We start from the raw sequence: 20347 nt of genomic DNA, 5'->3' as shown, positions 1-20347 counted from the left end.
CAGGACACAGCCATGAGTTGGATCCGGAATGAATCTACAATCCTAAACTAGGATAAGAAGAGGGCTTTATTTTTACAGAGTGGGACTTGCCTTGGAGTAAGCGTACACAAAACCCCACACTCTTAGGTCCCATGGAAATTGCCCCATTGATTTCAGCGGGAGCTAAGTTCAATAAACGCAGGCTTATCTATGAATAGGCAGGGCCTGGTAAAATCTCAAGGGGCCAGTTTGAAGCAGGATTTCCAGTCAGCGTAGAGCACTGGAGGGCACATTTACGATCCCTGAGGTCAAGTTTAAAAATCTGCATGGAGTTTTCCAAAAGCTGCATTTAAATGTAGCACAAAACCATAGTTCAGTACAGTGGTACCTCGGGTTACATACGCTTCAGGTTACATACGCTTCAGGTTACAGACTCCGCTAACCCAGAAATAGTACCTCGGGTTAAGAACTTTGCTTCAGGATGAGAACAGAAATCGTGCTCCGGCGGGGCGACATTAGCTAAAGTGGTGCTTCAGGTTAAGGAAAGTTTCAGGTTAAGTACAGACCTCCGGAACAAATTAAGTACTTAACCCGAGGTACCACTGACTACAGAAATGAGTGTGGGTAAGACCTAGGGCCCATGTCCTCCGGCGCAGCCACAGGAAATGTCCTGTTTGCAGGGCAACTGGGTGCATGGCAAAGAGGACGGTTGGTGAGAGCCCAGTGTAGAAATCTGCACATAAAGGTAAAGGGAACCCTGACCCATTAGGTCCAGTCGTGGCCGACTCTGGGGTTGCGGTGCTCATCTCGCTTTATTGACCAAGGGAGCAGGCGTACAGCTTCCGGGTCATGTGGCCAGCATGACTAAGCCGCTTCTGGCGAAGCAGAGCAGCGCATGGAAACGCCGTTTACCTTCCCGCCGGAGTGGTACCTATTTACCTACTTGCACTTTGACATGCTTTCAAACTGCGAGGTTGGCAGGAGCTGGGACAGAGCAATGGGAGCTCACCCCATCGCGGGGATTTGAACCACCGACCTTCTAATCGGCAAGTCCTAGTCTCTGGTTTAACCCACATAGGTAAAGGTAAAAAGGTAAAGGACCCCTGGATGGTTAAGTCCAGTCAAAGGCAACTATGGGGTGCTGTGCTCATCTCGCTTCAGGCCGAGAGCGCCGGCGTTTGTCCGCAGACAGCTTTCCGGGTCATGTGGCCAGCAGGACTAAACTGCTTCTGGTGCAATAGAACACCATGACAGAAACAAGAGTGCACGGAAACACCGATTACCTTTCTGCCGCAGCAGTACCTATTTATCTACTTGTGCTGGCGTGCTTTCGAACTGCTAGGTTGGCAGGAGCAGGGACCGAGCAACAGGAGTTCACCCCATTGAAGGGATTCGAACCGCCAACCTTCTGATCTGCAAGCCCAAGAGGCTCAGTGGTTTAGACCGCAATGCCACCTGCGTCCCATATAATCCCGGGGACAGTAGCTTTCTCATCACAGAGCCACAAGTCCCAGTAACCTTAAACTATAGTTCCCAGGGTTCTTGAGGGGAGTGTTTTAAATGTGTGCTGTTTATTTGCCTGGAGGCATCTGTAAATATAAATTAGCCGGTGCAAATCTTATGTGGATTTTTCTCATGGACTTGTGCTTTAAAGTCCTTTAGCTACCTCATAAACACCCTGGGGCAGAGTCACAAATTAAATGCAAGATATTGCTTCTGTTTTCAACTAAACATAACTACTTGTGATGTGGGTAGGGCTGTATACAGGCCATAAACCTAAAGCACATGAATCCCTAAGAATCCCTGGAGGCTGTAATTTACACCTTGTTGTTGTTTAGTCACTTAGTCGTGTCCGACTCTTTGTGACCCCATGGACCAGAGCACGCCAGGCACTTCTGTCTACCACTGCCTCCCGCAGTTTGGTCAAACTCATGCTGGTAGCTTCGAGAACACTGTCCAACCATCTCATCCTCTGTCATCCCCTTCTCCTTGTGCCCTCCATCTTTCCCAACATCAGGGTCTTTTCCAGGGAGTCTTCTCTTCTCATGAGGAGCCAAAGTATTGGAGCCTCAGCTTCAGGATCTGTCCTTCCAGTGAGCCCTCAGGGCTGATTTCCTTAAGAATGGATAGGTTTGATCTTCTTGCAGTCCATGGGACTCTCAAGAGTCTCCTCCAGACCATAATTCAAAAGCATCAATTCTTCGGTGATCAGCCTTCTTTATGGTCCAGCTCTCACTTCCATACATCACTACTGGGAAAACCATAGCTTTAACTATAGGGACCTTTGTTGGCAAGGAGATGTCTCTGCTTTTTAAGATGCTGTCTAGGTTTGTCATTGCTTTTCTCCCAAGAAGCAGGCATCTTTTAATTTCGTGGCTGCTGTCACCATCTACAGTGAATATGGAGCCCAGGAAAGTAAAATCTCTCACTGCCTCCATTTCTTCCCCTTCTATTTGCCAGGAGGTGATTGGACCAGTGGCCATGATCTTTGTTTTTTTGATGTTGAGCTTCAAACCATACCAAATCAATTTACACCTTACCGAACTACAATTCCTCACACCCATAACAAACTGCAATCTCCAGTATTCTTTGTGGAAAGCCATATGCTTTAAACGTATGGAAAGCCAGCCAGAATAATTAAACATGGTTTGAAGTTGCCTTTTTCTAAACCGCAGTTAACATGGACCATACTTTGTCTGGGTTCAAACACCACAAGAAAGGTCTTTCGAATCACCTCCTCGTTGCCACATCAGAGGAGACAGGAGTATGCAAGCCGAGGAGCCTGTGTACAGTATGCTAAATTTACTGTCATGTGGAAACCAGGCAAACGACTAGCAAAGTTAAGCGAAATAGATGCAAAATTGCTTACATTGCACAATTTATATTGAATGCAGAATTCAGCTTTCCTTGGAACGGAAGTTTGACCACTCTAACTCATGCTTCCTAGAAACAGCCCTAAACTGCCATCCACCCCCCCAAAAAGCTGAGTTTGTTGAAAATCTTATTTTCAAATACAAAATTTACAACTAAGGCCTCCGATCTCACAAACAGCAAGTGAGAAGGTACAGTAAATTAGTGTCTCAGCTGTATCACTTCAAACTGTTTCCCTACAATTAGGATCACTCCTGCACACAGAAAACAAACACTTCAGGGAGAAGGCTGGAATAGAACAATCCTCCATGCTGGCAAGTTACCGTATTTTTCGCCCTATAGGACGCACTTTTTCCCCTCCAAAAGTGAAGGGGAAATGTGTGTGCGTCCTTTGGGGCGAATGCAGGCTTTCGCTGAAGCCTGGAGAGCGAGAGGGGTCAGTGCGCACGGACACCTCTCGCTCTCCAGGCTTCAGGAAGCTATCCGGAAGCCTTGGGAGCCCGCGGGAAGTCGCGCCAGGCTCCCAAGGCTTGCAGACAGCAGCCTGCAGCCCGAAACCCGGGCGCACTGCACAACGTGCCCCAGGCTTCCAGCAGATATCCGCAAGCCTGGGGAGACCGGCGCGACTTCCCGCCAGTCTCCCCAGGCTTGCAGATAGCAGCCTGTTCTGGGGGCTGGGGTTGGGGGAAGCTCGGGCTTCCCCCGCCCCAGCCCCGTGCCTGGGGGGGGGGTTTCTTTCTCCCCTCCAAAAAACTAGGTGCGCCCTATGGGCCGGTGCGCCCTATGGGGCGAAAAATATGGTACGTTTTCTATGCACATGGATTTTTTTTGCATGGCACAGTAGTCGTGAGTATCCCTTCTTTCATAGCTCTCTAGGAAAGCTATGTCTGAACTTCAGTAAAGGAACTTATGAAGGCTTTCTTCTGGAACACCTCGGGGGGGGGGCGGAATGAATAGGGGAATTTGATATATAGGCCTAGGCTATAAAACTATTCCCTATTTTAGAGACTCCACACAGAGGACGCTCCAGCCAACTTCAGAGTGGTGAAGGCTTCATGAGCAATGTTTGCAATCATCTTGCCATGTGCACCAGATAAACTAGATGGAAAGTTTAATAATAATAATAATATTTTTTTATTTATACCCTGCCCTTCCAGGTTCAAATACCGGGATCAGGGAGGCTAACAACAAATTTAAAACACTTAATTATAAAAGCAGCATAAAATACAGTATAAAAACATGAATAACAATAAAATTCAAAAATCAATGTAAGGGAAATAAACATTAGATAATCCCCAGGGCTAGCTGGCTGAATTGAATTGGTCCTACTTGGGCCAGCAAAGACGCCAGGGGAGAATTAGCTGTGGGGTCTCAGAGTGAGTAATCTTCATAAAAGGGGAGGCGGAGGGAAGAGAAGGGAAGGGAAATAAAAGATCAGGCTGAATTCAAATTAAAGGCCAGGCGGAATAGCTCTGTCTTACAGGCCCGGTGCAAGGAGGTTAAATCCTGAAGGGCCCTAGTCTCCTGGGACGGAGCATTCCACCAGGTTGGTGCCATCACTGAAAAGGCCCTGGCCCTGGTGGAGGATAGTCTGACTTCCTTAGGGCCCGGGGACCTCTAAACTATGGTTATACATTGACCTTAAGGTCCTCTGTCGGGCATACCAGGAGAGGCGGTCCCGTAGATACGAGGGCCCTAAGGCACATAATCATGCAGCAATGTATTTCTAACATTGCAGCCCCGTTCTGGAATACTACCGGAGAGAAATTATCTCTTTCCTCTTGGGGCAATCACAGCACAACAACAGCTTTAATCAGCTTTTGCTGAGATTCCTGCATTACAGGGGTTTGGACTAAATGACCCTAGGTCCCTTCCAACTTGAAGATTCTATGCTTCATAAAAAGGAAGAGTTTGCTTTGGTGAAATCTCTGGTCTGGATGACGTATTGCCCTATAGTTGGGTTAAGAAACTGGAGCCTCCAGGAAAGCTATTTTAATTACACACCTTAGTGTCTTTTTCCTTTGGGACACTAGACACAGGGCTGTTCCAGACTGTCACTGTTTTTGGCTGGGATTCAATTAACCACCTACTAGCAAATTCAGGCTGTGAAATTATAGAACGCCTAGTTCTGCAGCACCTGTATATGATTACCAAGTTTAACCAATCCAATTAACACAAGAAATTTTAATCATCAACAAAACAAGCAATCAGAGTCCTACCCATCCGTTGCACCTTTTTATCCATGTTTTGCTGAACAAAAAGCACTGATTTCAGAATTTTGCATGCAAGTCAACTGTGAAAGGGCATTTGGTTCCAACGGACGTTCTTGAGAGATGGCGCAAAGCAAAGAGAGGATCGTAATTTTAAGTGGAATTTAGCTTCAACTCTCAAGGGTCAAATCAAATCAGATGTTCATGCTTTTTCCTTGGGGGAGAGGGCTCTTCCTAAATGATGGCTGCACACTGGAGCTTCCACTAAAACCTGTGGGAGTTATTTCCACATAATTTGTTTATAAGACAGGAAGCCACTTTAAACAGCAGTCAAGCTATTGGTCCATCCAGCTCTGACTCTCTGCTCAGAGACGTGGGTGGCGCTGTGGTCTAAACCACTGAGCCCCTTGGGCTTGCCGATCAGAAGGTTGGCGGTTCGAATCCCCGTGATGGAGTGAGCTCCCGTTGTCCTGTCCCAGCTCCTGCCAACCTACCAGTTCAAAAGCATACCAGTGCAAGTAGATAAATAGGTACCACTGTGGTGGGAAGGTAAGCAACGTTTCCATGCACTCTTGTTTCCATCACGGTGTCCCATTGTGCCAGAAGCGATTTAGTCCTTCTGGCCACATGACCCGGAAAGCTGTCTATGGACAAACGCTGGTTCCCTCAACCTGAAAGCGAGATGAGGGCTGCAACCCCATCGTCGCCTTTGACTGGACATCCAGGGATACTCTACCTTTGCCTTTACCAGGGTACATTCCCAGTCCTCCCTAAAGATACCAGAGACCGAACCTGGTTATTGGCCATCCCTAATCTCAATACCAAACTGAGCAGCGACCTTCTTTGAAGGTATCTTGTAAGGTTATGAGGCTAAATGATATTGGTCGAGCACTCAAACCACAACGTATGGCAAAAATTAACATTAATCACTTTTGCAAGCTCTGCCCTATCATTTTCCCACTCTCCTATGCGCACAGAAGGAACAAGGTCCAATTATTATTATTATTATTGCTTCAATATGGCATGTCTCATGCTGCAAGGACTCATTTCCGCTGAAGACTTTAGGATCTAATTGCCAAGGCTGTTTTTCTTGACATTCAACCTTTTTTTGTTGTTGATCATTTTGCCCTGTTCTCTCAGTGCAGCACTGTCCCACCCTAAACTGTTTGTACACTTGTTTAGAGCCACACACCCATTTAAATGTTATTAGGGACACACCAAATTGCAGGCTATACTTAGTCAAGCAGACGGCAATGGCTGTGTGAAATTTTTCTAGCATAAATCAGCACCTGCAACCCTTTGAATTTCCTTCCAGGTGCACTGCGGCTTTCTTTGGTGATAATGCCAAATGGCCTCAACGTAGCCCCAATGGTCAGTTTCTAGAAGAAGAAATCTCCTCAGAAGAAACACTAGTCAGGAAGGAATTACTCCTGTTCTCGTGTGTGTGTGTGTGTGTGTGTGTGTGTGTGTGTGTGGACACAGAATAAAGCTCGGCAATATATTTGTGCTAGACAATTTCTTCAAACAGTAGGCTTTAGGTTCCACAGGTATAAACCTGAAATGGGGTGCGCCCCCCCCCCAGCAATAACAGTTGCTTCTCACAGACCCTAATATCTCATCTGCTATTATGATTTATGGCTTTGTGGTTTCAAGCGCTTAAACCAAATTACAGTGTAGGGCCATACCAGAGGGCAGCTGTAGCTTTCCCCAGAAAGAACAGGCTTTCGTGTATTAATGTGGTAAGCAACAGTGCTTTTCTCTCAGAAAACAGATTTAAATTGTTCCCCATCTGTACAAAACAGTGGTTCTCAAAGGGTGTGGTGTGCCACACTGGTGTGGCAGAAGAGGATGGCAAACATGGCGGGAAGATTCACAGACAAACAGAGAAACATTTAAACATTTCAGTCTACTATTTTACACATCACTTGGGAAGGCTAGGGAACTCATGCCAGTGTACTGGTAGAAGCAAAAATCACCAGTGTCAAAGCGACAATTCTTCAACATCAACTTCGTTGGACTGGTCATGTTGTGTGGATGCCTGATTGTCGTCTTCCAAAGCAACTGCTCTATTCCAAACTTAAAAATGGAAAGCGTAATGCTGGTGGTCAACAAAAGAGGTTTAAAGACGCTCTCAGGCCAATCTAAAAAAAATGAAGTATAAACACCGACAACTGGGAAACACTGGCCTGTGAGCGCTCCAACTGGAGAACATCCTTTACCAAAGGTGTCATGGGCTTGGAAGATGCTCAAACTCAGGACAAAAGGGAGAAATGTGCTAAGAGGAAGGCACGCTTGGCAAACCCTCACCATGATCAACTCCTGCCTGGAAACCTATGTCCCAACTGTGGAAGGACGTGTGGATCCAGAACTGGCCTCCACAGTCACTTATGGAGTCACTGCTAAAACCATATTCATGGAAGACAATCTTACTCGGCTACGAGTGTTCGCCAAAGAAGAAGAAAAAGACTATAGTATCAAAATAATATTTTATTTGAAGAATATGGTTAGATATATTTTCAACATGACAGCAAGACCTAAAAGTGATACTGAAGTTAACCCTAGTTGTGATCCAGAATCGCCGTTTGAACAGAGTGCTGGAGAAACACTTGTTTATATTTTGAGAACAAGTCATGTTCTTATGAAGCTGCATTGTCTTATACTTTCTGGATGCCCCAGGATCCTTTTATAAAGTACCGTAATTTTTGTCCCATAGGACGCTCCGTCCCATAGGACACACCTACTTTGGGGGGGGAATTCCCTTTATTTCCCCCCCAAAACCAGGTCGGGGAACAGTGGGATGGCGGCACTGCGCCTCCCCGCTGTCCCCCAAGCTTGTGGGGCTGGTCGATGTCTGCCCGGCACGAGGGGCGCTCTGCTTCAGGGCGCCCCACGCGCCGGGCGTCAGGCTGCGGACACCTGCGCAAAGCACGTGGAGTCCTCCGAAGGGCGCCCCGTGCTCCGTGCTACTGCCCGCAAGCCTTGCGCGCCGGGGGAACTCCCCCCGGGCGTGCAAGGCTTGCGGATAGCTTCCTGGAGCCTGAAGAGCGAGAGGTGTCGGTGCGCACCAACGCCTCTCGCTCTCCAGGCTTCAGCGAAAGCCTGCATTCGCCCCATAGGACGCACACACATTTCCCCTTCAATTTTGGAGGGGAAAAAGTGTGTCCTATAGGGCGAAAAATACGGTAGTTGCGTTCTATGTTGTAAATCAAGTACTGCTAGGAGTTGTTTCTTTTTGTTTTTAAATGTATTCCTTATCCATAAAAAAAATGGTTTGAAAGTGTGCCCCAGAGGAAAAAAATGGGGGAACCACTGGTATAGAACAAGACGTTCCAAAACAGCAAATAATTTAGCAAAATTCCCATCACCACTGCCTACAATGGCTGGGGTCAATGGAGCTGCCATCCACCAGCATCTGGAGGGCACTAGGTAAAGGTAAAGGACCCCTGGGTGGTTAAGTCCAATTCAAGGCGACTATGGGGTTGCAGCGCTCATCTCGCTTTCAGGCCAAGGGAGCCGGCGTTTGTCCACAGATTAAACCGCTTCTGGCGCAACAGATCACCGTGACGAAAACCAGAGCACACAAAAACGCCATTTACCTTCCTGCTGCAGTGGTACCTATTTATCTATTTACACTGGTGTGCTTTTGAACTGCTAGGTTGGCAGGAGCTGGGAGCTCACTCCATCGCCGGGATTCAAACCGCCAACCTTCTGATCAGCAAGCCCAAAGAGGCTCAGGCTCCCATCTGGAGGGTACTAGTCTTATGCGAGAGCTGTTGGGAGACACAGTGCATCTTTGTGTTGGCAGGTGTGGGGTAATGGCAAAATCTCCAAGTATAACCCTTTACTTTTCTGTATAGGAGTAAATGGTAATAAATCACTTACAAAAGAGGGAAACATGGGATGAGGGCTAAACCAAACGCTACTCCATTGAGATTCCAATTACTGCCATGTAGCTTCATCCAGGATTCTGTTTCTTAATCACACTGGTGCGTGACAGAATCTTGGAAATTCTGACTTTTATTAACCAAAAATCTACAAAGTACCGCCGATCAGAGTGTACTGCTTTGTAAGGTGAAAGGTCCCTATCCTTGAAAACCACAGAATTTAAATTATCTCACAGGCAAGAAGGAGGAAGGAAGAGACAAGGATTATGCAAAAGCAGTGAGTCAATGCCATTGCGTGAACAAGCGAAGGAGGCGGAAGCATTTATGGAAGTAGGTTTGAGATAACACATGAAAGACGGTTGTTGACAATGTGTTTCTTAAGACAAGCCTCGCCTGCCCTTGAAGGAAGTTCAACAAGTGATCAAACAGGTAGAGCTGATTGAAGAACTTGAAGTTAAGGGAGTGGAAAGGTACCAAAAGCTAGAATATTGAGCAAGGACTTTGAGGGGAAAAAAGCAGGGTGGGGGAAGTTCATACAGGGACCTGAAAGAAAGGGTTTCCTATTAGACGCTGCCAAGCCCAACTCAAAAGGTGTCCACATTGGTTTATAAAGCCTTAAACAATTTAGGACCCAAATTCTTGAAGTGGTGTCTCACTCTCTACCAGCCTGCCCATATACAGTGGTACCTCGGGTTACATACGCTTCAGGTTACAGACTCCACTAACCCAGAAATAGTGCTTCAGGTTAAGAACTTTGCTTCAGGATAAGAACAGAAATCGGGCTCCGGCAGCGCGGCAGCAGCAGGAGGCCCCATTAGCTAAAGTGGTGCTTCAGGTTAAGAACAGTTTCAGATTAAGAACAGACCTCTGGAACGAATTAAGTACTTAACCCAAGGTACCACTGTACCAGAAGGGAACACCTTTCTGACACGTTGGAGGGTGCAGCCCATCTCACTGACACAAAGTAAGAGTCTTCTCTTCCACTGGAGGTATAGCTGATGCCTTCACTATTTGGCTTTTGGTACCAATTTAAGACATACGCGGGTGGCGCTGTGGGTTAAACCACAGAGCTTAGGACTTAACGATAAGAAGGTCGGCGGTTCGAATACCCATGACGGGGTGAGCTCCCGTTGCTCGGTCCCTGCTCCTGCCAACCTAGCAGTTCAAAAGCACGTCAAAGTGCAAGTAGATAAATAGGTACCACTCCGGCAGGAAGGTAAACGGCGTTTCCGCGCGCAGCTCTGGTTCGCCAGAAGTGGCTTAGTCATGCTGGCCACATGACCCGGAAGCTGTACGCTGGCTCCCTTGGCCAATAAAGCGAGATGAGCGCTGCAACCCCAGAGTCGGCCACGACTGGACCTAATGGTCAGGGGTCCCTTTCCCCTTCCCTTTTGGAAGGAGCTAGCATGATAAAGCCAGCTGCAATGAACCGATGTCCATCTGAGGTATTGTTATTTCATATTTTAAAGTGGTTTTAAACTAGTAGTAGAATGTTGTTATTTTGAGGTTTCAGATTGCAAACCACCTTGGGATCACAACTGACGTACCGTTTAAAGATCAAATAATAAACAGATAAGAAGGGTTTTTTTATTTTTTCAAAACCCTGTATTTCCACCAGCATGTTTGTGGACATCTTCTGATTTTGCTTATTTATTTACAGGTTGGAATTAGGCTGCATGAAGTCTAAAGATTGCAGGATACTCCTGCCTGCATACTCATATCTGAAACTCACGTAGGTAAGGATTTCTTCTAAGGTAAAACAAGGTAAAGGTAAAGGACCCCTGGATAGTTAAGTCCAGTCAAAGGCGACTATGGGGTTGCGGCGCTCATCTCGCTTTCAGGCCGAGGGAGCCGCCGTTTGTCCACAGACAGCTTTACTTATTTCTTTTAAACAGGTCCCTAGTCCTTGAGACAAATTGAGAGAGCATAGCCGGTACCTAAAAGTTATCAGCAGGCAGAAAAAGACCCTAAATGTTCAAAACGCCTTCATTGGATAAACTTTGCCTCTGAGAGTTAGGGTGAATCCAGGTAAGTTATATGTGGATTTTCACCATGAGAACGGTTGAAGAAATCTTACACAAATTGACAGATGTTATTTCACAGACCAGGTGACCAGGTGAATGAATGCATTCTCTCACACACCCTGACCTTAATTCAAAATTATCTTGCTGATTTCAGCTGAAATTCTTTTGTGTTTACTTTAAGAGTGATTCCACCTGAATCTGCTGGAGTTTATGTCTGAGTTTATGCGTAACATCAAGCAGTAAGGCCAACTTACCTAAGGGTAAGCCCAGCTGAGTTAAGTAAGACTTACTTCTAAGTAGACTTGATTCAGACTGCACTGTAACATATGAAATCTGGAGAAGCTGTCTACCTCTCTTTCTACAACCTTTTGTTACAATTGGGTTGCAATATAATGAAAGTTTACATCTGGTGGCTGGTTTCTGACATTTTTGCTGACATTTTTGTTCCAACTGGTTCAACAAGGATCAACTTTGCATTTTTGCAATGGAAGATCTTTGCTGAAGGGCAAAGTACAGTAACCAGTACTGCATCTTATCTTGTCTTTTTTATTTTGTGTAACTTTTTCCTTTTCTTCCACCCGAAACTTTGTTCTCACCGGCTCCCGTATCGCTTGCATAAGCTTCACAGATATGTAAGCTTGCTAAAGTTGCAGAGATGGAGTCCAATTTGTTAAAAACAGCCCCAGGACAGTGTGTACAAAGGAAGGGTAAGCAAAAGGACTGGTAGGAAATATGCTTCCTGGCACTTCAGGTATTTTAAAGAAACAGACACCATAACTGTGCATGGTAAACCTAAATAAAATGCTTAATTCAGGTATCCTTTATATTTCAAGCCATATCATTCAAAGCTGAGGTGACTATTTGAGGTTTAGCTATATGCACTGATGAACAACCTGATTCTAATGAGCAACCATTCTATTTACTAAGGCTAAATCACACATGCTAAGATCTTAATGCACTGGAAAAAGTCTTATGGCCATACAGTATATTTTTGTCCATTGATTTAATAAGACCCAGCAAACATCAAGACGCATGGCAGCCAATGTTAAGCATTTTTAAGCCTCATTGATTTCAAAGGCAAAGGTTTAAGTGTGTGCTTAATTCTACCATTCAGACTAACAGGACTGGAAACAACTGCAGCTGGATTGTGACCATGCGACTTCACTCTTTAAGGCCGATTCCAACTGATCCTAAAAACTATTCCATACCCCTTGCACATCTTTAGAGCTGTACTTGCTGAAATAGATCTAGATAACACAGGAACAAAATGAGGAACTAGAAGCAAGACTCCAATGAGGTATTGAAAGTCCTCTGTTTGCCCACCTAGAGTAGTACCCATTGAACCAGTCTTTGTCTAGGACAGAGCCTTCCAAACTATGTGTCACGACACATTAGTGTGTCAGCCGCAGTGTGTAGGTGTGTTGTGGGAATGCTTCCCACAGGGCTAGAAAGGGAGCGAGCAGCCCCCCAGTTTGCTAGTAAAACTGAATTACAGTGGTACCTCGGGTTAAGTACTTAATTCGTTCTGGAGGTCCATTCTTAACCTGAAACTGTTCTTAACCTGAAGCACCACTTCAGCTAATGGGGCCTCCTGCTGCCGCCATGTTCTCATCCTGAAGCAAAGTTCTTAACCTGAGGTACTATTTCTGGGTTAGCGGAGTCTGTAACCTGAAGCGTATGTAACCCGAGGTACCACTGTACTGTGTCACGAAATGATGCACATTTAAAAAGTGTGGCACCGACGTGAAAAATCTGGAAAGCTCCGGTCTAGGGGCAAATGAATGTTCGCAATTCCACAGACACATTTGTGGTATTTAATACAAAATTCAGGTTTCCAAGAGCAGCTTTCTTTTCTTTAAAAGCAAGTTTCCAGTCCTTATGGTAACGTGGGATATAACTGCAATAAATAACTAAGTAAATAAATAATATAAACAGCTGCTTACTTCTCCAAAAGACTACCAGAAGCAGTAGATATCTAAATCATAAAAATTTGCAGAACTAGACAGAATAAAAAATTATGCAACTGGTATATTCAATAGAGGTGGAGTTTCTCTGTAGCTATTGTGGCTAAAGTTAAGGCTCTTATTTTCAATTACCTTAGTCACCAATATATACCAAGTTGATGTTCTATTGAGTTGTGAACCACAATGACAATATCTCCTTTTTGCTTAGCCTCTGTCAGTTCAGACCTCATCAGTTTATAAGTAAAAATCTTCCCCCATCGCAACCTGCATCATGTCACACTAACGAGCACTGAACCTCATTTGCTATTATTTCCCATTCACCCACGTTTGGAGAGATCCTTTCAGAGCTCTTCCCAATCTGCAGAGGTTTTCACCGCCCTTGTTGTCCACAAAACTGGCCACTTCACTATTCATCCTCGACGCCAGATTATTGGCTGAAAAATAAAAGACTATCAGTCTCAACAGAGATCTTTTGTAGAGGAGCACTACTTTCTGTTTTGAGAACTGTCTGCTTACTCAGCCTTCCATTATTTTTAACCACTTACTGATGCATAAGAGCACCCGTTCTTGTATCCGAAGACGGTGAATGCTCAGGAATCTCTGGTGAGGCACTTTGTAAAAAGGAATTTCAAAAGTCCAAGTATATGACCCCTTTGAGATTGTCTCTATTGACACACTTGTTGACACTCTCAACAGCCACACCGATGACATAACACTTCCCTTTGCATAAACCATGCTGCTGTTTCCTCAGCAAGACTTATTCCTCTATATACTTAATGATTCATCTATCTCAGGGTCAGTAAACTTTTTCAGCAGGGGGGCGGTCCACTGCCCCTCAGACATTGTGGGGGGCTGGACTATATTTTGGAAACAAAAATGAACGAATTCTTATGCCCCACAAATAACCCAGAGATGCATTTTAAATAAAAGGACACATTCTACTCATGTAAAAGCATGCTAATTCCCGGACCATCTGCGGGCTGGATTTAGAAGGCGATTGGGCCGGATCTGGCCCCTAGTTTGCCTACCCATGATCTATACAGTGGTACCTCTGGATACGAACGGGATCCGTTCCGGAGCCCCGTTCGCATCCAGAAGCAAACGTAACTAGCAACGGCAAGTCTGCGCATGCGTGCATCGCTTCTTCCCGCTTCTGCGCATGCGCGTGACATCATTTTGAACGTCTGCGCATGCGCGAGCAGCTAAACCCGGAAATAACGCGCTCCGGAGCGCAACTCAGACGCGTTCAACATGAAGCATATTCAACCAAAGGTATGCCTGTATATCTAGATTGTAATTTCCTGGTACCCTCTTTGAAAAAATGAGCATCATACTGACTACATTCTAATCCTCCAGTAAGGAGCCCAGCACTACTGATAATTGCATGTTATTTGTAGGAGATCAACAACGTCACATTTCAGTTCTCAAAGAGCTATCATGTCCACGCCACCTGGAATGTGGCTTGTGCACTTTTAATCTGTCACCGAGTTCTAGAACCTTCCTTCTTTCCACCTCTATTTAACTCTAAACACGCCCTGTAAAAGCAGCTCAGGCATGAGTATCTATCCAACACCTTTCACAGCAAAGACTTAGGCAAGAGAATCGTTCTGAAATTTCCTTGTTCTCCTTTAATCATTATTTCACTCCTTCCTTGTCTAAAGGTCCAACCACCTCCACACGGCGGTCTCTCGCTCCGGATGCATTTAAAGAGTTTTGTTATCTGCTTTAATGTTTTTCTTCAGTAATATGCTCCTCAAATTCACGTTTTCCCTATTTATGCTCTTGTCAATTTACCATTAAGGCACTTTTCTGTTTTCCTCTTCTAAGAAGATTTCCACTTCTAAAAAGCAGCAACCTTGCCTTTGATAACTTCCGCTACTCTGCTTATTAGCCAGGCTGGCATCGTTCTGGATTTATTCGCTCGTTTCCTAATCTGCGGTGTAAATTCACCTAAGCCTCTATTATTGTGGTTTCAAATCACCTCCCGGCATCCTGAAGAGATTTGACACCTTTGACTCTTCTTCTTCAACATCCTTTTAACTAATATGCTCATTTTAAATACGTTTCCTCCTTTGACCGATCTAAGCTTCAACAGCACGCTCCCTTTTGGTTATATATTTAAAGAAATACTGATTTATACTGATGTTTTCAGCCATAAACTCTTTAAATTATTATTATTCCCACCCCTCCCTCAGCTTTCTTGTCAGTGTATATTTTGGTTTTGACTCCCATGGGGGCAAAATACAGTTTCCTTTGGTGCAGAATACAAGTTGCATTATTTCCGTAATGGCAGTAGGTAGCACAAGCAGTGATCTAAAGCAAAACAGGAGACAACCCTCATCCCTTTCCCAATTTGGCAGGAAAAGGAATTTGGACAGAAGGAATCTCATCCCTGCATGTTAAACTACATCTCTATCTTAACTTTGCATTTGTCCATCTCTGCTTTTCAATGGAAGCTATAGCAACACTTTCCCCTTTTTTTGCACACCAGAGTGATCAACCTGCAATGTCCTATTAGAGTAGGGGTCAGCAACCTTTTTCAGCTGTGGGCTGGTCCACCGTGTCCCTCAGACCATGTGGTGGGCCGGACTATATTTTGAGAAAAAATAATGAACGAATTCCTATGCCCCACAAATTGAGCCAACAGTGTGACGCGGCGGCTAAAAAAGCCAATGCAATTCTGGGCTGCATCAATAGGAGTATAGCATCTAGATCAAGGGAAGTAATAGTGCCACTGTATTCTGCTCTGGTCAGACCTCACCTGGAGTACTGTGTCCAGTTCTGGGCACCACAGTTCAAGAAGGACACTGACAAACTGGAACGTGTCCAGAGGAGAGCAACCAAAATGGTCAAAGGCCTGGAAACGATGCCTTATGAGGAACGGCTAAGGGAGCTGGGCATGTTTAGCCTGGAGAAGAGGAGGTTAAGGGGTGATATGATAGCCATGTTCAAATATATAAAAGGATGTCACATAGAGGAGGGAGAAAGGTTGTTTTCTGCTGCTCCAGAGAAGCAGACACAGAGCAATGGATCCAAACTACAAGAAAGAAGATTCCACCTAAACATTAGGAAGAACTTCCTGACAGTAAGAGCTGTTCGACAGTGGAATTTGCTGCCAAGGAGTGTGGTGGAGTCTCCTTCTTTGGAGGGCTTTAAGCAGAGGCTTGACAACCATATGTCAGGAGTGCTCTGATGGTGTTTCCTGCTTGGCAGGGGGTTGGACTCGATGGCCCTTGTGGTCTCTTCCAACTCTATGATTCTATGAAATCACCCAGAGATGCATTTTAAATAAAAGCACACATTTTACTCATGTAAAAACACCAGGCAGGCCCCACAAATAACCCAGAGATGCATTTTAAATAAAAGACACATTCTACTCATGTAAAAACACACTGATTCCCGGACTGTCTGTGAGCCGGATTGAGAAGGTGATTGGGCCGCATCCGGCCCCGAGGCCTTAGGTTGCCTACCCCTGTATTAGAGCATGATGCAGTTTTTTGGATAAGTTTTGGGCTTAATTAAACATTTCTAGACACATTAACCTACAGCCAGTCTGCATACCCTCCTTCATTTTAACATGTCTTTAAATAATTATATATTATAATTCTGTTTGTTCTTAAATGGAGCCATCATGGGCTCTCATCCAAAGACTGGCCAAATCCATACCTGCTTTGCTTCAGCCTGGTCTACCTCAAAGGGATGTCACGAGCAAAGTTGTCAGAACTGTAAAGCACTATGTTCTGTACTCAATGATGTCACAGAAAGGACTGAAAGGGATGTATCCTCTTCTATGCATCCCCACCTGCTCAGAGATCTTAGAGTCAGGCAGGCGGCAAAAATGCAGCTGAGGTTTCTTTTACTTGGTGGCAACAACAGCTTCGTGGAATGCACTCCCACCCTAATCACTGACAATCTCTTTTAAAAAGCTAGTTAAGGCATATCTATTCAGAAGGGTTTTTGCAACTGTGTTGTTGGCACTCAACTGTCTTGAGAGACAACGGAGTGCGCCCCTCTGGGGGTGAAATCACGCTGTTCAGGGAACTTTTTCATGTTTGGTGCTTTATTGTGCTTTTAATTCTGTTGGGAGCCACTCAGAGTGGCTGGGGAAACCCAGCCAAATGGGCGGGGTATTAAAATTATTATTATTAGCAGCAGCAGCACCCAAGCCACATCCCTGGGGAACAAGCCTGGATGGTCTGTAAGAAGGTCCTGGGCTATAACCATTGGTTATGGAATGGTTCTGTGAGCTTTCAGAATATTTAGAATTAGCCAAATTGGCAGATATAATAATACAAAAACCAGAAAGTGAAGTGAAAAAGGAGTGCCTAAATGAATACCTTAAAAGCCAAGGTTTGAGGACAGAAATCTGGCTGAGTCTGGAATAACCTCGTGAAGTGAAAGGATAAGAAAGAGGGATTTATATCTAGATGCTAGGATAGAGATAATAAGGAAAACAGGAAGACACAATGAGAGGTAAAGGAGGTGCTGTGGGATTGGTGGAAGTCAATGTTTGTTTTTCTTTTTAGTGTTTATATTATTAACCTGTAAGATATGGATTTGTGTTTTCATATGCTGGTTTTTGTGTTTTGTGTATTGTTATTTTTCGATACTTTTCGTGTTGTTGTTGTTGTGTGGGAAATACTAATACAATTTATAATAATGTAAGATCCTGGGCTGCCCAGAAGACAAGACCTCCCTCTCAGCCTTGCTGATGTGGTTCAAAGGAAAGCAGAAGAAGATGTTTTGGTACCAGCTGGGCTGCTGGAGTTGCCAGGAGGAAGGGTACCGTCCTCCAACTGTCTTAGCAACTCTGGGTTTGTTTAGCATTTAGCATTTTCTTCTCCCTAAGATGTCCCACAAGGCTGCAGAGATTTTGGATCACAGCTTTCCTTCTCCATGATGGGCTACATTCCAAGGTCAACGAGCCCCATCTGCGCCCAACTTCCCTTTACAGCAAATGCAGACACTGCCTTCTTGACCACTGGACCCACCATTGGTCTTGTCCACACAATCTACCAGAGCCTGTCTTCACGAAGTCCCTAACACACCAAGGGTTTGAAACCTGTTGGCTACCCTCACCTGATTTAGCCGACCAATCAAGACTGTTCCCAGGGTGTGGCCACTATTGCACACTGACAGCACCTAGGAGCCACAGGTGGGAGCTGAGTGCAGGATGGGGACCAACACAAACTACCCCAGTAGGAGCACAATGTGTCCCCAACAGAGGTACCTCCTCTCTCCTAACACCTCATACAGTAAGGTAAAGGTAAAGGGACCCCTGACCATTAGGTCCAGTCGTGGCCGACTCTGGGGTTGCGGCGCTCAACTCGCTTTATTGGCCAAGGGAGCCGGCGTGCAGCTTCCGGGTCATGTGGCCAGCATGACTAAGCCACTTCTGGCAAACCAGAGCAGCGCACGGAAACGCCGTTTACCTTCCCGCCGGAGCGGTACCTATTTATCTACTTGCACTTTGACGTGCTTTCGAACTGCTAGGTTGGCAGGAGCAGGGACCGAGCAATGGGAGCTCACCGTGTTGCGGGGATTTGAACCACCAACCTTCTGACTGGCAAGTCCTAGGCTCTGTGGTTTAACCCACAGCACCCTACCCCATACAGTAGCTCACTGTTAATTGGATTTTTGAGCTAAGTTACGTTGTTCAGGTGTCTGGTTTGCTTTCTTGTAAATGAAACGATTTTATTGATGTTTTGGTGCAGGATGAAATACTCTGAAAGCAGCTGCTTAGGGACAACATCAATAAGATGCATATTTTGGTGGTGTGGTCACCCAATTAAAGAAATCTACATCCAAGAAGAAAAATAAAGCAGCGGGCATTATCCTACAGCAGGCATCCCCAAACTCAGTCCTCCAGCTGTTTTGGGACTACAACTCCCATCAACCCTAGCTAACAGGACCAGTGGTCAGGGATGATGGGAATTGTAGTCCCAAAACAACTGGAGGACCGAGTTTTGGGATGCCTGTCCTACAGCAAGCATTCATCCTTCTGGCTTGTATAGGAGGGAATCCCGATTTTGCTTCCCATCTGCAATTTGTATGAACACTTTTATTCAATGTATTTTAGCTATCAAGATGTTACTAATGAATTAACTAACTGATAAATGGCCGCAGTAACTGAAGCAATGTCTAAAATCTCCTTTAGGGGGTTTTGAGCAGCAATGAGAAAATGCAGTATAGGGTTAAGTTGTAATTACTCAGTCCAAAACTGCCTGTTCCCTCCCTAGAGATGATTATAACAGGTAAGTGCTATATATTCCACCAAGTATCAGAATTCCACCGTTGCACAGCTGCCACAAATCTACCATTCTTTTTTCCATTTGCAGACTGTAAATAGCAAAGTAGCACCTCTCTGTCAAATTCCTCCACTCACCACTTTCTCCTATGTACTGTATATATTTCTAGCTGGTTTGCGCCTCGATCCGCCACCCCCGGCAGCTGAACCCAGATTTGACTGCGCGGAACTTAGGGTGCAACGGGGGGTGGGGGGAGAGAATCCTAAGCCACGATCCGGGTCTACTCAGAAGTAAGTCCTGCTGAGTTCTATGGGACTAAAGCCCAAGTTAACACAGTCACGGGAACCAAACCCTGCTTCGCCCGAGCGTGAAAACGCATAGGATCGCGCTGCACGCGTTATGTTCAGACGGCGAGCAAAACAACCCCCCGAGAGCCCGATCCCCTCTCCGCATGGTCTCCTTCCCACGTGCGTGTCAGCTGCTATCCGTGTCCGCTGCTATTTAGAGCCAAACCGCTAAAAGAGCCCGGAATCGGCCCCGAAATAGCACGCACGCAACAACCACACAACCCTCCTTCATCCTTGGAGAGGTCCAGGGATCATATCCAGAGTCGACGCTCCTCCTTTCGGCAGGATTCGCACTTCCAAGCTCCAGGGAAGCTGGCATCCCAGCCGAGCGCGTGGCAGCGCCGAGGAGGATCCCCTTTCCACACGCGAGTTTGGAAAAGTTCCTCGCTGCCTGGCGCAAGGCTTTCACACGACCCCATGCGCCCCAAGCGCGCGCGTAAAAACGCACACTTCTTTCCCCAAAGTTGGGATTCTTTTTTCCCCTTGCAAAGTTCCTTTTTTTGCCCATTCCCCGAGCCTGGCCAGCCCCGGCTTACCTCGGATGTAGGTGCACTTGCTCTCGTCGAGCAAACTGGATCCCGATCCGCCCATGGCTGTCCGGTGCGAAGGAGAGCGGCAAGCGCAACAACAAGCCCGGGGAGGAGGTGGCGATCTCGGCGAGCTCTTCTTCCTCGCCGCGTTCGTTCTGTCGGGCAGCGGCTGCAGCCCGGGCCCTTTTCTCCTCTCGGTCTCCACCTCCACCGCCCCGGCGCATAAACTTCCTCCCGCCCGAGGGCGCCGCCCTCGCAGGCGCCTCCTCCCCGCAGCGCCTCCGGGCAAG

The 20347-nt window shown here is 46.0% G+C and overlaps 1 protein-coding gene and 1 long non-coding RNA gene across 2 annotated transcripts in view; one reads left to right on the top strand and one right to left on the bottom strand.

The window, feature by feature from the left end:
- Positions 1 to 20125, bottom strand: part of NIBAN1 (niban apoptosis regulator 1) — a 93905-nt gene extending 73780 nt beyond the window's left edge. The window contains exon 1 of the mRNA XM_081914815.1: positions 20064 to 20125. Coding sequence (XP_081770941.1) covers positions 20064 to 20118 — 55 coding nt within the window. The 5' untranslated portion in view covers positions 20119 to 20125. The remainder of the gene's footprint in view (positions 1 to 20063) is intronic.
- On the top strand, positions 10749 to 12196 carry LOC309371914. The gene is made up of 3 exons (XR_014169346.1): positions 10749 to 10972; positions 11150 to 11228; positions 12083 to 12196. It is a non-coding gene; the product is annotated as an uncharacterized lncRNA (long non-coding RNA).
- Positions 20126 to 20347: the final 222 nt, after the last annotated feature.

Source organism: Podarcis melisellensis (genome assembly GCF_964234715.1).
Source record: "Podarcis melisellensis genome assembly, chromosome: 6".
In the NCBI taxonomy this organism is placed as follows: Eukaryota; Metazoa; Chordata; class Lepidosauria; order Squamata; family Lacertidae; genus Podarcis; species Podarcis melisellensis.
The sequence above is the reverse complement of the archived record's forward strand: the minus strand, read 5'-3'. Positions and strand labels throughout refer to the sequence as shown.